The following is an 18577-nucleotide window of genomic DNA, read 5'->3' on the forward strand; positions in this document are numbered from 1 at the left end:
CTTTTTAAAAATCCAAAAATAAATTGTAGAGATAGATTGTAATGTAACAAAATCAAATAAAACATCCAGAGCTCATGAAAGTATATATAAACGATGCTTCAATAAAATGATTGGCCTCTAAAAAATGTAAAAGTATAAAAAAATCTAGCAAATTCTCAAAACATTCTAATTAATAATATGTAGATGTGTTTTGAAAACTTTTCACAACAAAAAAAACAGTATGCAACCAGAACAAGTGCATAGCTTGAATACATTCATCATTAATGTATGTTATTTTCATGATGGTTGCTTCTTGTATTTTTTACGTGCAAAGTTTTCAAAACATTTGTATACACTAATTGGAATGTTTTAGAATTTTTGTAGATGTTTCAAGATATTTTCCCTTTCCCTAGAGCTAAATCTATTTTTTGAGTTTCTGAAGATATTTTCATGAGCTCTAAATATTTTCTTTGAATTTTTTTGTACCTCAATCTATCTCTAGAATTGTTTTTGGAATTTTAAAATCAAAGAGACATATTTATGTTATTTAAAAATGTATCCAGCATTTATCAATTTTTTTAAAAAAAAGAACCAAAACTGTTTTTGAAACCACTCAAGTTGAACGATTTTTAGAGTTTAGTGTATGATGTCATGTTTTGAAATACGAAGGTAGAATGGGCTTTTTCCAACGGCCCAGCGTATCTCGTCCAGCGGCTCACCACCCCTCGTCCAAAAGCCCGGCCTATCCGTTGACTCTGGATGTGAATGATGCAGTAGTATTTAGAAAGTGCATCTTAGGGGTGTGTGGGACTGGTCTGCTTCACCTTTTTTCAGCTTCGCTTCACGTTTTTTAGCTAAACGGTTTTAGCTCCACGCACTCAGTTCGAGAAAAAAAGGTAGAATTGTGAGAGCACCTAAAAAGATACTCCACAAACTCCAGTTTTTTATGGAGCTGCTCCATAGTGGAGTTTGTGAAGCAGTCCCAAACCCCCTCTTTAATTACTTGTCAGTTCTAAAAAATGCTTGTCGGATTACTTCCGGATTCCTCTCGATTGGTGTGAACCAAACATGTCATTACATTTCTATATTATTTATCTTTTTTGTTTAAGCATAATTTTCACAGTTTCTTTTTAGGCCTTGTTTAGTTCGCAAAAACGTTGGGTTTTGGCTACTGTAGCACTTTCATTTTTATTTGACAAATATTATCTAATTATAGAGTAACTAGGCTCAAAAGATTCATCTCATAAATTACAGGTAAACTGTGTAATTAGTTTTTATTTTCGTCTATATTTAATGCTCCATGCATGTGACCAAAGGTTCGATGTGACGAGAAATCTTGAAAATTTTTGCGAACTAAGGGCTTGTTTAGATGAAAAACTTTTTAGATTTTAACACTGTAGCACTTTCGTTTTTATTTGACAAATATTATCCAATTATGGAGTAACTAGGCTTAAAAGATTCGTCTCTTTACAGACAAACTGTGTAATTAGTTTTTATTTTTATCTATATTTAATACTTCATACATGTGCCGCAAGATTCGATGTGATGATGAATTTTGTAAAGTTTTGGTTTTTTAAGTGCATCTTGGCCTAAACAAGCGGCGAAATCTCGTAGTACTACGGTATGATGATGAGCCTGGACTGGGCTTCCGCGGGAGCGGGATCAGAGAGATGACACGACGCAACGCAACCGATCCCGATCCGATTTCCATCACGGCGGCACCGGAAGCGTGGGCGCGTCGACTTTCGACTCCCTCCCAAACACCAAATCCGTCCACGCTGTCTCGTCTCCCCCGGTATCGCCGTCTCCTCCTCGGTTCCTCAACCGACCCGCTGCTGCTGCTGCGATGGCGAAGCTAACATCGGAGCTGCTACGGCCGGTGGACCCGGCGGCGGCGCTGGACGAGGCGGCGCTGCTGCGCTACCTGGCCGCCAACGTCCCGGGCTTCCCGGGCCCCGCGCCCGCGCTGTCGCTGACCCAGTTCGGCCACGGCCAGTCCAACCCCACCTACTGCATCCACGCCTACGCCTCCGCCCCCGGCGGGGGACCGGCTAGGCGCTACGTGCTCAGGAAGAAGCCGCCCGGGTCCATCCTCCAGTCCGCGCACGCCGTCGAGCGCGAGTACCAGGTCCGCTCCGGTTTCATCCCCATCTCCTCCGCCCCGCTCCGCTCTTCCTCTGCGGCTTGGTCTCGGTTCCGTACGCCGTGCGCATCAAAAACGACTCGAATCCGATGTGCTAGTGGATGCGAGCTTGTGTTAGGATCACGATTCACCCACCGATGTAGAAAGCTCGGATCGGAACAGTGAATCTTACTGTTCCCCTTTCACAGACAGCGATATTACTATTAGCTTCTGTTAACAGCGATATTACATGGCCGCCCATCGCATTTCATTGTTTAACAATGCAACGTCATTTCATATTGTACTCCTTTGGGCTTGCTGAAGCATCTGCCATCCCTCGAACCCTGGAAACTTAAGTAGACTGGTGAAAATTTAATCTGGGAACGTTTGATTTCTGCTTATACTAGATAGTTTGTTATTTTGTGCTTATTGAAAATCACTTTCAGTTATCTGGCTGCAGCGAGATTTTGCCTTCCTTCTGATTAGGCATATGAGCTTACTCAGTGATTCATTTCTTATCGGGAAGCAGGTTCTCAAAGCTCTGGGTGATCACACAGATGTTCCTGTCCCGAAGGTTTATTGTCTATGCACAGATGCAAGTGTAATTGGAACTCCTTTCTATGTAATGGAGTATCTGGAAGGAATAATATATCCTGATAGCGCGTTGCCGGTATGCTGTTTGTTTTATATTTTTAGTCCTTTTCATTTTTCACATTTAGCTATATGTACTTAATTACTGACTAGAACTTCAATCTGTCTCGGAGAATTTTTCCTCGGTGATGCTTAGTATATATCTCACGCAATTTAAACTATCAAAACATCATGTGCTTATTTGTGCTAACTTTGATTTTGTTATTTTTGTTGCTTTTTTACAGGGGGTGACTCCATCTAAAAGGCGAGCTATATATTTTTATACTGCCAAAACTTTGGCTGCTATACACAAAGTTGATGTTGATGCCATTGGATTGCAGAAGTATGGGAGAAGAGACAATTATTGCAAAAGACAAGTAGGTTCTAATCACTCGTATTTCGGGCATGCTGATTCACTCTTCTTCTTTTTTATAATAAAGTACTTATTCACTCTTCTGATACCTCCTTCCGTTTCTCTCTCCCTCAGTTTAGTAACCTTTACTGAATAACAAGTGTATAAACAAATATCCCTCTCTTCATTTGTGTGCTCTTAATTGGCAATCATTTATTTGTGCTTAACTTGTTAGTCTATAAGCGCTACAAGCATCTATTCCAGTTATTCTTTTTCTGCATGAATGGATATTGCCTGACAACTGTAGCTTGATCACTCAGGTTAAGGAAGCGATTCCTGTTTCGTGTTTCAGGTACAAAGATGGGAGAGGCAATATCTTGCATCCACTGGTGAAGGGAAGCCTGCACGTTATCAGAGGATGCTTGATCTAGCTCGTTGGTTGAAAGAACATGTACCAAAAGAAGATTCCTCAGCAGGATCGGGAACAGGTCTTGTTCATGGTGATTACCGCCCTGATAATCTAGTTTTTCATCCAACAGAGGTCTGCATTTCTGCCATTGCAAGTGTTTGTGCATTCGTCTCCGTTAGGCATATAATTTTACATGTTATGTAAGACAATTATAATTGCTTGTATACAGGATCGAGTAATTGGCGTTATTGACTGGGAACTATCTACTTTGGGAAATCAGATGTGTGATGTTGCTTATAGCTGCTTGGTATGAAGTACTTTCTTATTTTCACATTGTTAGGCATCAGTTGCCTATATTTAGTGCATCATATCTCTTCCTGCTATATTGTGACATTTTTTGTTCTTTGAAATTTGAATGTGATACTGTTTGGTGTACTCATTTAAATACACATTTTACTTGCTTTCACTTCGTTCAAAGAAGAACACATATTTGATATATTTTCCTTTTTACTGCATAGTAGTGACCGTCAATAGAAAATGTTGCTAGAGATAAGAGTTATGTAATATGTTTTGTGTAACCCTTTAAAGCCTGGCCAAATGGAGTGGATCTGACCTCTCTTCTATTGCAGTGCCCCTCTAATGCAGTAAACTGTGCTGCTTAATCTCACTGGTCTCATTTTATATTTATGGGCTTATTATCACTGCCTCTGAATTTGTACCATACCCCATGCCCAATAACGATATATAGATATCCATTTTTGTCGTATTTTTCTTGCTTTTTGTCTCAATATAATGGTTGGTTACTTGTTTTGGTTGATTCTGATGACTTTCCATTTCAGCCATATATTATTGATGCATCTATCAGTGAAAGGACTTCTTATGGAGGGTTTCAAGATAATGGCATTCCAGATGGGATTCCTCAACTGGAAGAGTACCTTTCCGTATACTGCTCTTTCTCTGTAAGTGTCAAATACACATATTGCAGGTTGGCATTGGGTAAGCCACATTCTATTAGCTATTTTCCCTGACTTGTTCTAAAATATTTCTCAGGCGAGACCCTGGCCTGCTGCAAATTGGAAATTCTACATTGCTTTTTCTTTGTTTCGTGGGGCCTCTATCTATGCAGGAGTATATCACAGATGGACTATGGTATGTATCTTAATCTCCTGAAATCTGGAAGCCAAAACTTCTTATTTATTCTCATTTACTTGAGCTGGCACACAGGGTAATGCTTCAGGTGGTGAGCGCGCTAAATTTGCTGGCAAGGTTGCTAATGCTATGGTTGACTGCGCCTGGGACTTCATAAATAGAGTAAATGTCCTGCAAGAACCACCTTCTAAGGGTAATTATGTTCAGTAATTTCATCTCAACAACCGCCTGCCATGCAGCGGAGTCTTGTTTATGGATACAGGGTAGGCTATTTATGTTTTGACCATCCTTTTCATTCAACATTAGGTTTTCAAGTCTCACCAGCACCGTGGCAAGAATTTCACAGAGAGGAAGAAAGTTCAACATCTGAAAAGAATCAAGGCAAATTTGTTCCTAGTGAAAAGGTTATGCAGCTTCGAAAGAAACTAATAAAATTTATCGAAGATCACATATACCCTATGGAGGGTGAGTTCTACAAACATGCACAATCAACCTCAAGATGGACAATTCATCCAGAAGAAGAAAATCTTAAAGCATTGGCAAAGAAGGAGGGCCTATGGAACTTGTTTATTCCGGTATGTTTTTTTTGCCCTTTGAAACCCTTCGTGCTTACATTATTCAGAAAATTCGCCACATTATGTTTCTTCTGTCAATGGAGGGTTCTGTTTTGTAGTTGCTGCATCTAAGCTAACTAAAATCGTTGATCTGCAGCTAGACAGTGCAGCTAGAGCTAGAAAGCTACTGTTGGAAGACCATTCTCAAATTTCCCTTGGGAGTTCGAATGATATTTTGCTAGGCGCGGGTCTTACAAATCTTGAATATGGATATTTGTGTGAGATTATGGGACGTTCAGTTTGTGCTCCACAAATATTTAACTGTGGTGCTCCTGATACAGGTAACATGGAGGTAAGAGAAAATGCTCTTCATTCTCTTATGGAGAATAATGGTTTAAGTTGCTATAGTTGGCTTAAAATTTACAGTGGAGGCCATTAGATCTACCCTTATTAATGATGCATATTTGAAGAAACAGATGTTTCTTAATTTCTGCTCTGCATATAGTTCTTTATCTTTTTTTGTCACATTGTGGAAAATCTTAGAGTGCAACAATTCTCTCTGACACTGTTTTCTAGCCGTGCAAATAGAAAGTATTTTATCAGTAGACGAATCTTGAAGCATATCTTTCAGTTTCAGCAATTCTTTGTAGTTGCTAGTCGGCATGAATAATTTGTTATGTGACAATGCATAATACTTATATCAATCAGGTCCTATTGAGGTATGGCACTAAGGAGCAACAGAAGCAATGGCTAGTTCCTTTATTGGAAGGGACAATTCGTTCTGGATTTGCAATGACAGAACCACAAGTTGCATCTTCAGATGCGACAAATATAGAATGCTCAATATCCAGGTAATAAAAGGGGACAAATTTTTTACTGGCTTGTCAATGGTACTCCATTTGGATGTTAATATTTCATTGCCTGTAGGTTCTTCTCTGTTCTCTTCTCTCTTGCTTGCCTCATTCTGATCCTACTGCAACTAACCTTTTATTTTCCCACTTTTATCCAGAAAAAAGTGAAATGAAATCTCAAAATATAGTATATATTTGCATGATATGCTGTTCTCTTGTAATTTAAATAGATAGATTGTCTTTTTTTTTGTTTGAACTTGTGCATTACGAGTGTACTTATAAGCTCTTATTATTCCCCCCCCCCCCCCCCCCCCCCCTTCTCAACAGGCAAGGAGATTTTTATGTGATAAATGGAAGGAAGTGGTGGACCAGTGGAGCCATGGATCCTAGGTGCAAAATCCTGATATTAATGGTAACTTGCATCTATCTTTAGCTATGTGATATTGCGAAGGTGTATTTCTTAATTCTGTTCCAATGCTGATTTATTTTTTCATTCAGGGAAAGACAGATTTTTCTGCACCTAAGCATAAGCAACAGTCCATGATTTTAGTGGACATCAACACTCCTGGGGTGCAGATAAAGAGACCATTGCTAGTCTTTGGTTTTGATGATGCACCTCATGGACACGCAGAGATTACATTTGAAAATGTGCGTGTTCCAGTAACAAATATCCTGCTGGGAGAAGGACGGGGTTTTGAGATTGCTCAAGTAAGCAGTTGCTTGCTGTTATTACCAATGCTTTTACTGTAACTTGTGCCTTGTGTGTGATATATAGATGCTTTGCAGGGAAGACTTGGTCCTGGAAGGTTACATCATTGCATGAGGCTAGTAGGGGCAGCAGAACGTGGCATGGATCTGATGGTAGAGAGGGCCTTAAGTAGGACCGCATTTGGAAAGAGGATTGCACAGCATGGTTCCTTTTTATCAGACCTTGCAAAGGTATGCTGGTTCGCTTCTATGGTTGTGAACTGATAAATGAATCAAGAATTTTCCAGTTTTAACCTGTAACATTTGTTTTTTTTTGTCTGGGATTTTGTTCGCTGCATTCCACTGACATGCATGGGTGCGGAATGCAGTGTCGGATTGAATTGGAGCAGGCTAGGCTTTTAGTTCTTGAAGCGGCCGATCAACTCGATCGGCATGGGAACAAGAAAGCTCGTGGTATCCTCGCGATGGCCAAGGTAAACCAAGCTTGGTCATCACCTTCTTTTTAACCGTTCTAGGAAAACGATTCAACGAAGCTGGGTCTGCCTTCATGCAGGTGGCAGCTCCAAATATGGCCCTGAAGGTGCTTGACATGGCGATGCAAGTTCATGGTGCAGCTGGTGTCTCATCGGACACGGTCCTGTCGCACCTGTGGGCAACGGCTAGGACACTGCGGATCGCAGACGGTCCCGACGAAGTACATCTCGGGACAATCGCTAAGCTGGAGCTGCAGAGGGCTCGGTTGTAACTTGAGGGGGAAGTACAGTTGTTTAGGAGAATAAATGGACATGGACCTGTTTGCAAGGTTAAGGGATGGCAGGCAGCACGAGCACATCGCTGGCACATAGATAATGAGTAAATAATGGCGTTGTATATTCATCAATGTACGATGTTGTACACTTGTATTCTCTGTGGTACTTAACCATGTCAACGGCCGGCATTAGATACTATGAGCCCACAAAACCAAATCAGACTCCAATGTTTGATCCGAATGATGGATGTACAGTGATTAACTGGCCGTAAAACCTGTAATGAGTGTTAAGAATGTATGTGCTTTTCTTGTACATCAGAGAAAGAATCAGAGCTTAACAAGCAGTGAGATGTCATTTACTTCCATACATAGATGACTAGCCTTCGGCTGTTGTCGATTATTAACCAAAGAATCATCATACAGTAGTACAGTAGTAGGCATGAGATGAAACACATGCAGTGGTTGCAGGTCCAGCTTTCAGGATTACTGCTAGCTAGGCTCGATATATATATATATATATATATATATATATATATATATATATATATATATATATATAGATATAAACTTTGAACTGATGAAAACAAACCTGAGTGAGCTAGCTGAACCGTTTTTACAGTATTAATTCCAGAGGAACCCAAAAATTCTACTAGCTAGCTACGCTGTATAAACATAGCTAGGTGAAGCCCAATGTGTAGGGGAAGGATGTGGAGTTGAGCCAGAGGTCTCCCTGGATGAAGTCGAGCACGGTGAAGTTGGCGGCGTCGGTGGCGTTGGTGAGCACGTGGTACCCCGACCACGCCACCCTTGCGGAAGTGTCGGCTCCAGGCCCGCGGTTCATGTACTCGGCGTAGTATAGCGTGTCGAGCGCGAAGGTGCCGTTCCACTCGAGCCATCCTCGCGGGTGGACGAGCGCCTCCATCTTGGTCTGCACGAACACGGTGCGCGAGTAGAGCTTCCACGGCCTGCCGAGGTAGGAGGAGACGTTGCCGAGGACGGGGACGAGGTCGGCGGCGGCGGCGACCTTGCCGCCCTGCACGACGATGCCCGTGTTCTGGTTGGGGTCCTCCCGGCCCTGCGCCGTGACGACGTTCTTCTGCCCGGGGCCCGGGCGGCGCGCGTAGAGGCTGCAGCCCTGCAGCACGGCGGCGGCGTCGCCGAAGACGAAGTCGACGGTGCCGTAGACGTCGCAGTCGCGGTAGAACTGGCGGAGGGAGTGCGCGTAGAGGGTGTCCTGGTAACCCGCGAAGCTGCAGCGGTAGAAGGCGGCCAGGTCGGCGTTCACGCGCAGCGCCACGGCCTGGTGCTTGCTTGGACCCGCCGCGTTCTCCACCGTCAGGTCACGCGCCAGGAACCCCGTGCCAACCACCGCTGCGGTTTTGCATTAGCAAATGGGGATCTGTGTCAGAGCAGACATGACTGCATGTTTAACCTGCATGCACCACGTACTGTACACGTACGGTGGTATTGGTATGGTACAGCATACAGCACGTACGTATCGCTGGCTAGCTGGCGACGGGCGTAGGCATGCATATACTATATCGCAAATTAAAGTGCCCACATGCAAGTGGCATGTGAGTACTGGCGATGCGCGCACCATCATTGCGTGCGTACTGTACGTTACGTTCCACCGACACGACACGCACCAGCACCAAGTAGGCGAAAGTGGCGTGCCAACCACCAACCAGAGCTTGACAGTAGTGCCTCTCGCTCTCATATCGATCGTCGTCTGCCGCGGTACTAGCTAGCTCATGCCTCGAGATCTCTGCTGGCCGGGCCAAAACAAGCGTTTGGTGCTTCACTATTCCCTGTCGCCACCACCCATGGATGGATCGATGTCCTCGGCCAGGCATGCAATGGCGACACCGATCACCAGCTCTATAGTAGTAGAGCGAGGGAGCGGGCGCTTGTGTCCAGCGGCCGCGACAAGGCCACGGACCGATCGAGGAGGAGACCGGCCGCGGCCGGGGGCGCGCGGCGCGGTAGACGAGGCACGCCGGCCGGCCGGCCGGTCTGTCGATCGGTTGGTCATGGCCCATGCATGGGGCGGGCGGGCAGTGTCGGCTTGCTGCTGTTCTTTTGCTACGGGTGGCATCTTTGCAGCGCCCATAGTAGAAATGAGCAAGAGGAAATGAGCAATGATCCTGGACGCTAACTAGCTGCTGCAGGTTTAGGATCATTGTGTGTTTAATTTGGAGCGTGATTCATCAATGCAATTCCATTCGCCGGCCAATTAAAAAGTGCCAAGAGTGATGAGTGACTCTGTCAACTGTCGGTGCCTACTACACTACTATGCTATGCATGTTTGTGAGTTCATTGTTCAAGCGTGTTTCAGTTCTAGACTAGAGTAGAGGTTAGCATGGATCCCCACCCCACGCACTGGCACTGAATGCAGCTGCATGCAGGGACCAGACCGATCGACGACGACCAATCGGCCGGCATCCAGTACACACCACTCGTCCTGTCCACGTACTCCTACTCCAATCCGGCCCACAGAGAAGGCACGAGGGAGATCGAGAAGAAGGGAGACCACAGCATATCAGCAGCACAAAATCGTCTCCATCTCTCTCTCTCTCTCTCTCTCTCTGCGATCCGGTGGCCATGGTGTGGTACCCTTGTGGTTGTGGCTGCCTGTATGCATGCCCTCCTCTCTTGTAGGGTGTGGTTGATGAGCTTGAAGACCCCGATCGCAGAAGGAAATCACTTGCACTGCATGCGCTTCCATCTCCGTTTTGGCCGGCAGCTTAGAGCCAGGCCCACGCACGCGGCCGCGTTAATGCATGGGCATTTGGGCGTTTGCCTCCTCACCTAATCATTCCCGTGCTGCATAACTCCAAACGCCATGAAGCAAGGAGAGCGTGTCCCTCCCCTCCTGCGCCAGTGCAGTGTGTTCCTTCATCAATTCTCAAGTGCAGTGTGTGTGCAGCCGCGCTGCATTGTCTGAATATTTTTTACAGGCAATCAGCCCTTCCGGTCCGTTCGCCACATTATTAAACTGCCTAGCGTACTCGCGAGTTGGTAATTTGGTATCAGGTGATGCCTCATAAATCATCGTGCGCTCTTCCCACTTGGACTATGGACCTGGTTGACACGCTTCGTTCCATTATTCGCTCGCTCCATGTTTTTCAGTTAAACACACGTATGGGACTGTGGACCTGGTTGATACTGCTTTCTACTCCCTCCGTCCCAAATTATAAGTCATTCCAAGAATCTTGGAGAGTCAAAGTTTTTGAAGTTTGACCAAATTTATATAGCAAAATAATAACATTTTTGGTACCAACCAAGTATCATTAGATTCTTTGTTAGTTATATTTTCATAGTGTACCTATTTTATGACATAAATCTTTATATTTCTCTTTATATTTTTGGTCAAACTTGAAAATACTTTGACTCTCCAAGATTCTTGGAATGACTTATAATTTGGAACGGAGGGAGTATTAATTATTTGGTCCAAGTGTTTTCAGTTAAACAGATATAGCTCTAAAAATTCTGCTCTAACAAATATATTGGAGTTTAGAGAACACCTAAGAGGATGCTCTAGAAATTTTAGTTTTTTTAAGCTACTTCACGGTGGAGCTTGTAGAATAGTTCCAAATAAATCCTATATATGCTGCTTCAAATAGAACTCTCATGGCCCACTTGGTGGAGAGCTCCAAGGGGCTTTAGCTCTAACTACTTCGTATACTGTAACAAGAAGCTATTTTTATCTTTTCTCTCAAAATAGATTACATGAACTGTAGCAAGGTTTGAAGGCACGCCAAATGGGCATGACTGCATGAGTCCCCTTTTGTCTCTAGCTCTAGCTTGTGGAAAGGGGAATGGTGTCGGGAGTTGATTAGGATCAGATGGGCGTCGCGTCGATTTGCTGACATGGTAGTTTGGCTCTAGGTATGTAGTCAAATTTGTCTCCAAATGCACAAATTAACACTTAGGCCTTGTTTTAGATACAAAACCTTTTTAGATTTTGACACTGTAGCACTTTCGTTTTTATTTGACAAACATTGTCCAATCATGGAGTAACTAGGCTTCAAAGATTCGTCTCGTAATTTACAGGTAAACTGTGCAATTAGTTATCTTTTTTATCTATATTTAATGCTTCATGCATGTGCTACAAGATTCGATGTGATGGGAAATATTATAAAATTTTTGGTTTTTGGGTGCATCTAAACAGGCCTTTAGTTTTGACATGTTACAATATGACCATAAAAATTAAGTTTATTTATGGTGTCTGCTGGCTTATATCATGGAGGTCCTCCTTTGTACGATTTCGGCACTAACTCTTCACGCGGAGCAACTTCTATGGCAAAAGCCGAAGTCGTTTTGAAAAAAAGTTTGACAAAATACGGCTCTGGTACTAATTTTGTAATAATTTTGTATGGTTAGGTTTGTGAGAAAGAACTTTAGAAAAACCCACGTTTTTGAGCTCCGATATTTTAGTAAAAAATGATTATTGCTCCTCTCAGCTCCTGCAAGGAGGAAAATGCCAGCCAAAAAGTTGAATTTGAACGCTGAAGGATCGAGCAAGGCAACTAGAAAAAGGATGAATGAATGGGAGCCAAATCCATCAGACCAACAACCTTGTGTTCGCAGAGGCAGACCAACAGGGCCGTAGTTTGCTATCGCCAACCTAACAAGCTACTACAGGGACTATTTGGCACAGCTCCTTGTCTAGGGCCTTGTTTAGATACACTCAAAAATCCAAAACTTTACAAGATTCCCTGTCACATCGAATCTTGCGGCACATGCATGAAGTATTAAATATAGATAAAAAGAATAACTAATTGCACAGTTTATCTGTAAATCACGAGACGAATCTTTTAAGCCTAGTTAATCCATAACTAGACAATGTTTGTCAAATAAAAACGAAAATGCTACAGTGTCAAAATCCCAAAACTTTTTTGCATCTAAACAAGGCCTAGCTCTGGCGCCTTCTCTTTACAACACTATAGTGACACTGTAGTAAGGAGCCGGTGAAGCTCCAAATCGTAGCTCCTCCCGCTCCTCTTTCTAGTTGATTTTTCACCTTAAAAAGCAAAACGGCTCCTTACTATAGTGGCAAACAGTGATGCTAAAGTGGACGATAGAAGAAGCGAGAGTCCTGCCAAAGAGGCTCTTATCGGCGAGCCGCAACCGACCAATCAGTCGCAGCAGAGCGAGTACGTAGTAGAGGCAACAAAGCTCTGCACCTTACTACTCCAATTTGACGACTACTATGTACGACACTCGTGAATCAAATGTACACACTCATCCATGTAGATTTGGGTACGGGCACGAGCCGGCTCATGCACGCATATGCAATTGTCGGCCAACCAACCTACCACCACGCGCCGGCTACGCATGCAATACTCCTACCGTACTAGAGATGCAATCATCGAAGTTGCACTGTGATGCTTGTGTTTAACCTGACCTGATTTAATTTGCAACAGCTACCAGCCACTGCAGGAATGGAATGGAGAAGCAGGATCCAGCAAAGGCAAATTATTGCAGGATCGATCTTTCATTCTTTCACCGGTGGCCACGCTTCCCTCGCTCGCTCGTGCTCTCCTCAACTGTCGTCGTCGCCTGCCTCAACCAGCAGCACTTCCACACTTTACAGCTAGTACTATACTCTAACCTTACGTTCGTCTTCATCTCCGACACGAGCGCCGCCCGGGCCGGTGGTCCACTAGCTAGAAAAGGATCACGATCATCTACCGCTGCATTGCGCGATCGGTCCCGACCCAACCCAACCCAACAGACGGATGATCTTCTACATACATACTCCTATCTATTTGCCATCTTGCCAACATTGCATTGCATTGCATTGTCGGCAAGTGATCTGATTCTGATGAGTAAAATGCTGTACTTGCATTGTGTTGGCTGGTGGAGGAGGAGTTACTGACCTAGCGTGGCGGAGCGGAATGTGGTGGAGTTGTCCACGACGTTGCGGCTGGCCTTGATCACCGTCTTCCACATGCCGTCGCCGACGAACATCAGGTTGGTCTTCTCGCTCCCGACCTCCACGTTCTCGAAGTACCCACCCGCCTTGATGTAGATCACGAACCGCGACTCGCTGTTGTTGGGCGCCGCCGCCACCGCCTCCCCTACCGTCGTGAAGTTGCCGCTCCCGTCCTTGGCCACCACCAGGTCCGGGACCACCTGCTGCTGCTGCAGCCGCCTCCGGTCCGCCGCCGACACCCACGACGGGAACCCGCGCCGCACGCGCCCGTACCCTTCCAGCTCCAGCGCCTCTCTACCCCGCCGCCGGCGGCGCTGCGGGAGGCGGCGCAGCATCGCGAGGGAGTTGGACACAAGGTGGGCCACGTGGTAGATGCGGCCCTGGATGTAGGGCCGGACGCGGCCGTCCTCCGACGCCGACGGCCCCGCGAAGCCGTCCAGGCAGGTGTACTGGTTGGTCAGGGCGGCCGACAGCACGGTCTGCACCCCGGCCACGGACTCCTCATCGGTGCTGGTGCTGGTGCTGGTGCTGCTGTTCGCCGCCGACAGCTCCGCCTCCGCCGTGCCCAGCTGCGCCAGCGTGTGCTGCAGGAGCTCCACGCAGTCGGACAGCGCCAGGCGGTCGCGCACCCGCAGCGCACCCGCCCCCGCCGGCCGGCGGAGGTACGCCGAGCAGTTGGACGCCGACGCGCGCACCGCGGCCGCCGCGCGCGCCACCACCGCCGAGATCACGTCGCGCACCGGCTTCTGCGCCAGGTCCGGGATGGCGGACAGCGTCGACGCGCACACGTCGCGGTGCAGCGTCCCCGCGCAGTGCCGCTCCACGGCGGCCGCGTGCTCGGCGGCGGCGGCATTGGCATGACCGTCGTCCTCGAGAAGAACACGCTTCGCGGTCGGCGTGGACGCGGCGGCGACGCCACCGGAGAATGCCCTGTGGGTGGCGACGAAGCCGAGCGGCAGGAGGAGAAGGGAGAGGGAGAGGGAGAGGAAGGTGGCCGTGAGGGGGAGCTTGGCCGCCGCCGCCGCTGCTCGCTTGGGTGGCCTCGGCATTTTGTGGTACAGTACGGTGGACGGTGGTGGGCTCACGGTGCGGTGAGCCGGTGAGAGTGACAAGGACAGTGAGGACCGTCGGATTGGAGGAGCCCAGCTTTTATATGCTCATCCATGCCTGCTGCCTCCTCTAAAATCGCCTAATTAGAAATTAGAAATGGAATTTAATTGAAAAATCATTATATTATCTAGATTATTTTTGCAAGTAGTCTCCGACACATTGACCCTAGCTGTCAGCTCTCAGCTGGCATACATGCCGTGGCGGAGCCAGGACATTGCACCAGGGTATTCGATATTATGAATAAAATTGTGCAAAACAAATATGCAATAATGTATACAAAGGACCATAAGTCCACAGCAAAAAAAGGAGAATTTGGTATGGATGTGGAATTTCTTTGCCTTTCTAGCTTCCTTCTATAATACTCCCTCCGTTTCAAATTATAAGTCATTCCAAGAATCTTGAAGAGTCAAAACATTTTCAAGTTTGACCAAAAATATAAATATTTATATTATAAAATAGATACACTATGAAAATATAACTAACAAAGAATCTAATGATACTTGGTTGGTACCAAAATTGTTATTATTTTGCTATATAAATTTGGTCAAACTTGAAAAATTTTGACTCTTCAAGATTCTTAAAATGACTTATAATTTGAGACGGAGGGAGTACAAGGCAAATATACTTTCTAACACATAATATATATTTGCTGGTTTTATATATCAAAATCATGGGTATTCCTACCCTTGTCACCACACCTGCATTAGATCCGATCAAACGTCGAGTCAGGTCAGCCGTCACCTAGGTTTGGGTCGAGCCTACATCAATTTTTTTTTTTTTGTTAGAGTCTGATCCAACACACTAGCGGATCAGGTCAGGTCGGTTAGGTTTTTCTGGGTTGAATTGAGTCATAGCTGCAAAATTATGATTTGAGTCTGACTCAACACACTGGCGGGTCGGATAGCCCATGATTAGATCTAACACTAATATTTCACTATGTATACATTGGTTATCTCTGGCTTGAATCAAGTTAGACTTTTTGTACCACTGTGAAATTAAAGCATATCATATTAGGGACTCTCAACTTTAACCCTAACGAAACACAATGAGAAAAAAAAGTATAGAAACTTTTATAAACAATAAAAAGATGGCCTTTAATCATGCATGATCATCATCCACACAATAGTTGCAAAAGACTAATTAGAACTAATCCCTAAATGTACAAGTTGTAACATCAAATATAATATAAAGTACCATCAAAATTTACCTTAAATTACACTCTTGGCAGTATCAAAGATAGTATAAAATAACAGTTACAAAGAATGATCCATATGATAGTTTAGTTTAAGCATTATATTTTTTATAAATTAATGTTGCAACGCCTATAATCCTTTTAATATGTTTCAACTGTCTTATCAACACACACTAAGTAGTATACCAACATAAACATATTACCTACCTTCAAAGCACCAGTTGCTAATACTTTCTCTATCCTCAAAAGCTTCGATTCCTAGAGATGTACTAAGTCAAACTTTTAAAACTTTGACCAAATTTTAAAAAAAGACTAAGATTTATAGTATCAAATTAGTATTATTAGATTTATTATAGAATATATTTTTATAAAATACTAATTTTATGTCATAGATATTGATGCTCTTTTATATAAAGTTGGTCAAACTTAAAAAAAATTGACTGACACAGATTCTAAGAATTGAAGTTTTTAGAACAGAGGGAGTACTATGACACAAAAACATATATTTCACTAAGCATCTATTCTAAAAGACTCTTTTTGGATTGTGGGGTTTTTTCTAAAAAAATCTTGTTTTTTTTCTAAAAAAAGTCGGGCTGATTCATGTAAGGCCCTGTTTAGGTACTCACCCAAAAATTTTTCATCCATCCCATCGAATCTTTAGATACATGCATGGAACATTAAATATAAATAAAAAATAAACTAATTACACAGTTTGGTTGAAAATCGCGAGACAATTTTTTAAGCCTAGTTACTCCATGATTAGCCTTAAGTGCTACAGTAACCCACATGTGCTAATGATAAATTAATTATACTTAATAGATTTGTCTTGCAGTTTCCTAACGAGCTATGTAATTTATTTTTTTATTACTTTCTAAAAACCTTTCCCGACATCCTTCCGACATATTCGATGTGACAGCCAAAAAATTTTCAAACTCAATCTAAACAAGGCCTAAAATTTCCATAGGGATGGTAAAGTTATTGTGTTCCAATCCAACATCCAAAGGGCTCTACTAAACATCTGTACAGTAACAGTTTAAAAAAATCTGTATCGTACATGCTCTATTACAGGCCGCCATGCTAGATACTACAGTAATACTTACTGTACATACTAGCATGTTGTCGGTCGTAGCTAGCGAGCTCGGTAAGATTACACCGACCTGTGACTCATGGTCATGGAGTGTGTGTATTTTATTGCTGTGGCGTAATGTTGTTGTGGGGATGTTCTTGGTCGTGTCTGCGTGGGATAAGAGCAGAGTCAATGTTCAGTATTATTATTTTATTATCCTAATACGCGTCGATCGAACTGTATTTCACTCTCTTTTTTATTAAAATAAAATAGAGACATGAACACTGACATACATGTGCGTGCACAGCGCACTTTTATACGACGTCGGATGGATGAACACAAGCACGTACACCCCGGCCGTGCCGTGGCAGACCACCCGTGTGTCACGAGCCTGCGTACGTACGTGGAGCTAGCGATACCCATTTAAGTAATATAGTAATATACAAAATTCTGTTTTGGTATCCGAGTCTTTGACTTGTTGGGTATATACACCAATGTCAATTCTGTTTGGCTGGCATGTCCCATGTCGTGTCGTATGTAATTGAGAGATGATGGAGCAGAATAATTGTTCAGAGCGGAGGTGCGTGTGTCAGTCACATTCACCGCATTGTGAATCCGCTGCAAATTTATATATGTTTAATTACCTGTCGAGACCATATTAGGTACTAGTCCATTATGTTACAATTATATGTAGAGATATGTAACCAATTCTGAAAACAGCGCAAATATGTTGAGAGCTTATATAGCAAAAGGTAAGAAGATCGATCGATCACCAGCAGACTGTATGTATTTGTAAGTGCAGACATGGTACGCTTTGCTGATCGAGTGAGTACTCATCACTCATGCATGGAACCACCGTTGCATTTCTTCTTCTTCCCATAATATCATCATCAGGACAAAGACACCATATTTTTTTTTGGTTGCTTTTAGAGGCATGCACCACAACAGCAACCTGAAACATCATGGCATGCAGACCAGACCAAAGACGCAGCCGAGGGACAGTAGTGGCCTTCGTCCTGGACTGGCTGGATAGCCCTCCCATGATGAGGCCATGATCCCATCTCATCGGCTCGTTCAGTTGCCGCCGAAACAAAAAGTTTTTAATCACTGTAGCATTTTATTTGTTTGTGATAAATATTATCTAAAAAGATTCATCTCGCGATTACAGACAAACTATGTAATTAGTTTTTTTTTGTTTTTAATTATATTTAATGTTCCATACATGTACTTCGAGATTTAATGAAACGAAGAATTTTAAAAAGTTTTTTGTTTTTTTTGGCTTATAGCAAACGGGCGACGAGCTGCTCACATGCAGAACAATTTCAGATGGGTGGGTGTCTCTGCACGATTGCACTGTACAGTGCTGCACACTGTATTCGCACCACAACTGCAAGGTGTCCGTCGACCCACTCCAGCCACACAGACTTGCAGCTTTTTCTCGACGCGGCTGAGCCCACCGGCGGCCCATGCACCGACGCACAGCCGCTCCATCGATCGGACCGGCCGGGGCAGTCCCTGCTGTACGCGCTGTCGTCGTCCGATCCGTTAACCTCTACCAGGCAGCTCCTTGCCAATCGCGTCGATGCGCAGCTCGCAAATCGCAACGGCGCAGCAGTCAAGAAAAGCTCAAGGAAGAGGCATCACTGGAGCTCGTTACCAAAATCCAAAAACTTTTTAAAATTATCTATCATGTCGAATTACATAAAACATTAAATATAAATAAAAATAAAACAAATTACATAGTTAGTTTATAATTTATGAAACAAATT

General features: G+C 44.0%; 2 protein-coding genes across 2 annotated transcripts; one reads left to right on the plus strand and one right to left on the minus strand.

Moving 5' to 3' along the window:
* Positions 1661 to 7865, plus strand: LOC8074440 (probable acyl-CoA dehydrogenase IBR3). The gene is made up of 16 exons (XM_002461157.2): positions 1661 to 2107; positions 2631 to 2771; positions 2977 to 3108; positions 3436 to 3624; positions 3722 to 3799; positions 4332 to 4451; positions 4543 to 4641; positions 4717 to 4834; positions 4948 to 5216; positions 5353 to 5547; positions 5904 to 6046; positions 6374 to 6458; positions 6545 to 6754; positions 6833 to 6985; positions 7123 to 7227; positions 7308 to 7865. Exons 1-16 carry the CDS (start codon positions 1826 to 1828, stop codon positions 7497 to 7499), a joined length of 2511 nt encoding a protein of 836 aa, XP_002461202.1. The 5' UTR covers positions 1661 to 1825; the 3' UTR covers positions 7500 to 7865.
* LOC8078547 (pectinesterase) lies at positions 8071 to 14895 on the minus strand. The gene is made up of 2 exons (XM_002463337.2): positions 13385 to 14895; positions 8071 to 8873 (listed from the first exon to the last, which is right to left on the minus strand). Exons 1-2 carry the CDS (start codon positions 14487 to 14489, stop codon positions 8179 to 8181), a joined length of 1800 nt encoding a protein of 599 aa, XP_002463382.1. The 5' UTR covers positions 14490 to 14895; the 3' UTR covers positions 8071 to 8178.

Source organism: Sorghum bicolor, chromosome 2 (assembly GCF_000003195.3).
Source record: "Sorghum bicolor cultivar BTx623 chromosome 2, Sorghum_bicolor_NCBIv3, whole genome shotgun sequence".
In the NCBI taxonomy this organism is placed as follows: domain Eukaryota; kingdom Viridiplantae; phylum Streptophyta; class Magnoliopsida; order Poales; family Poaceae; genus Sorghum; species Sorghum bicolor.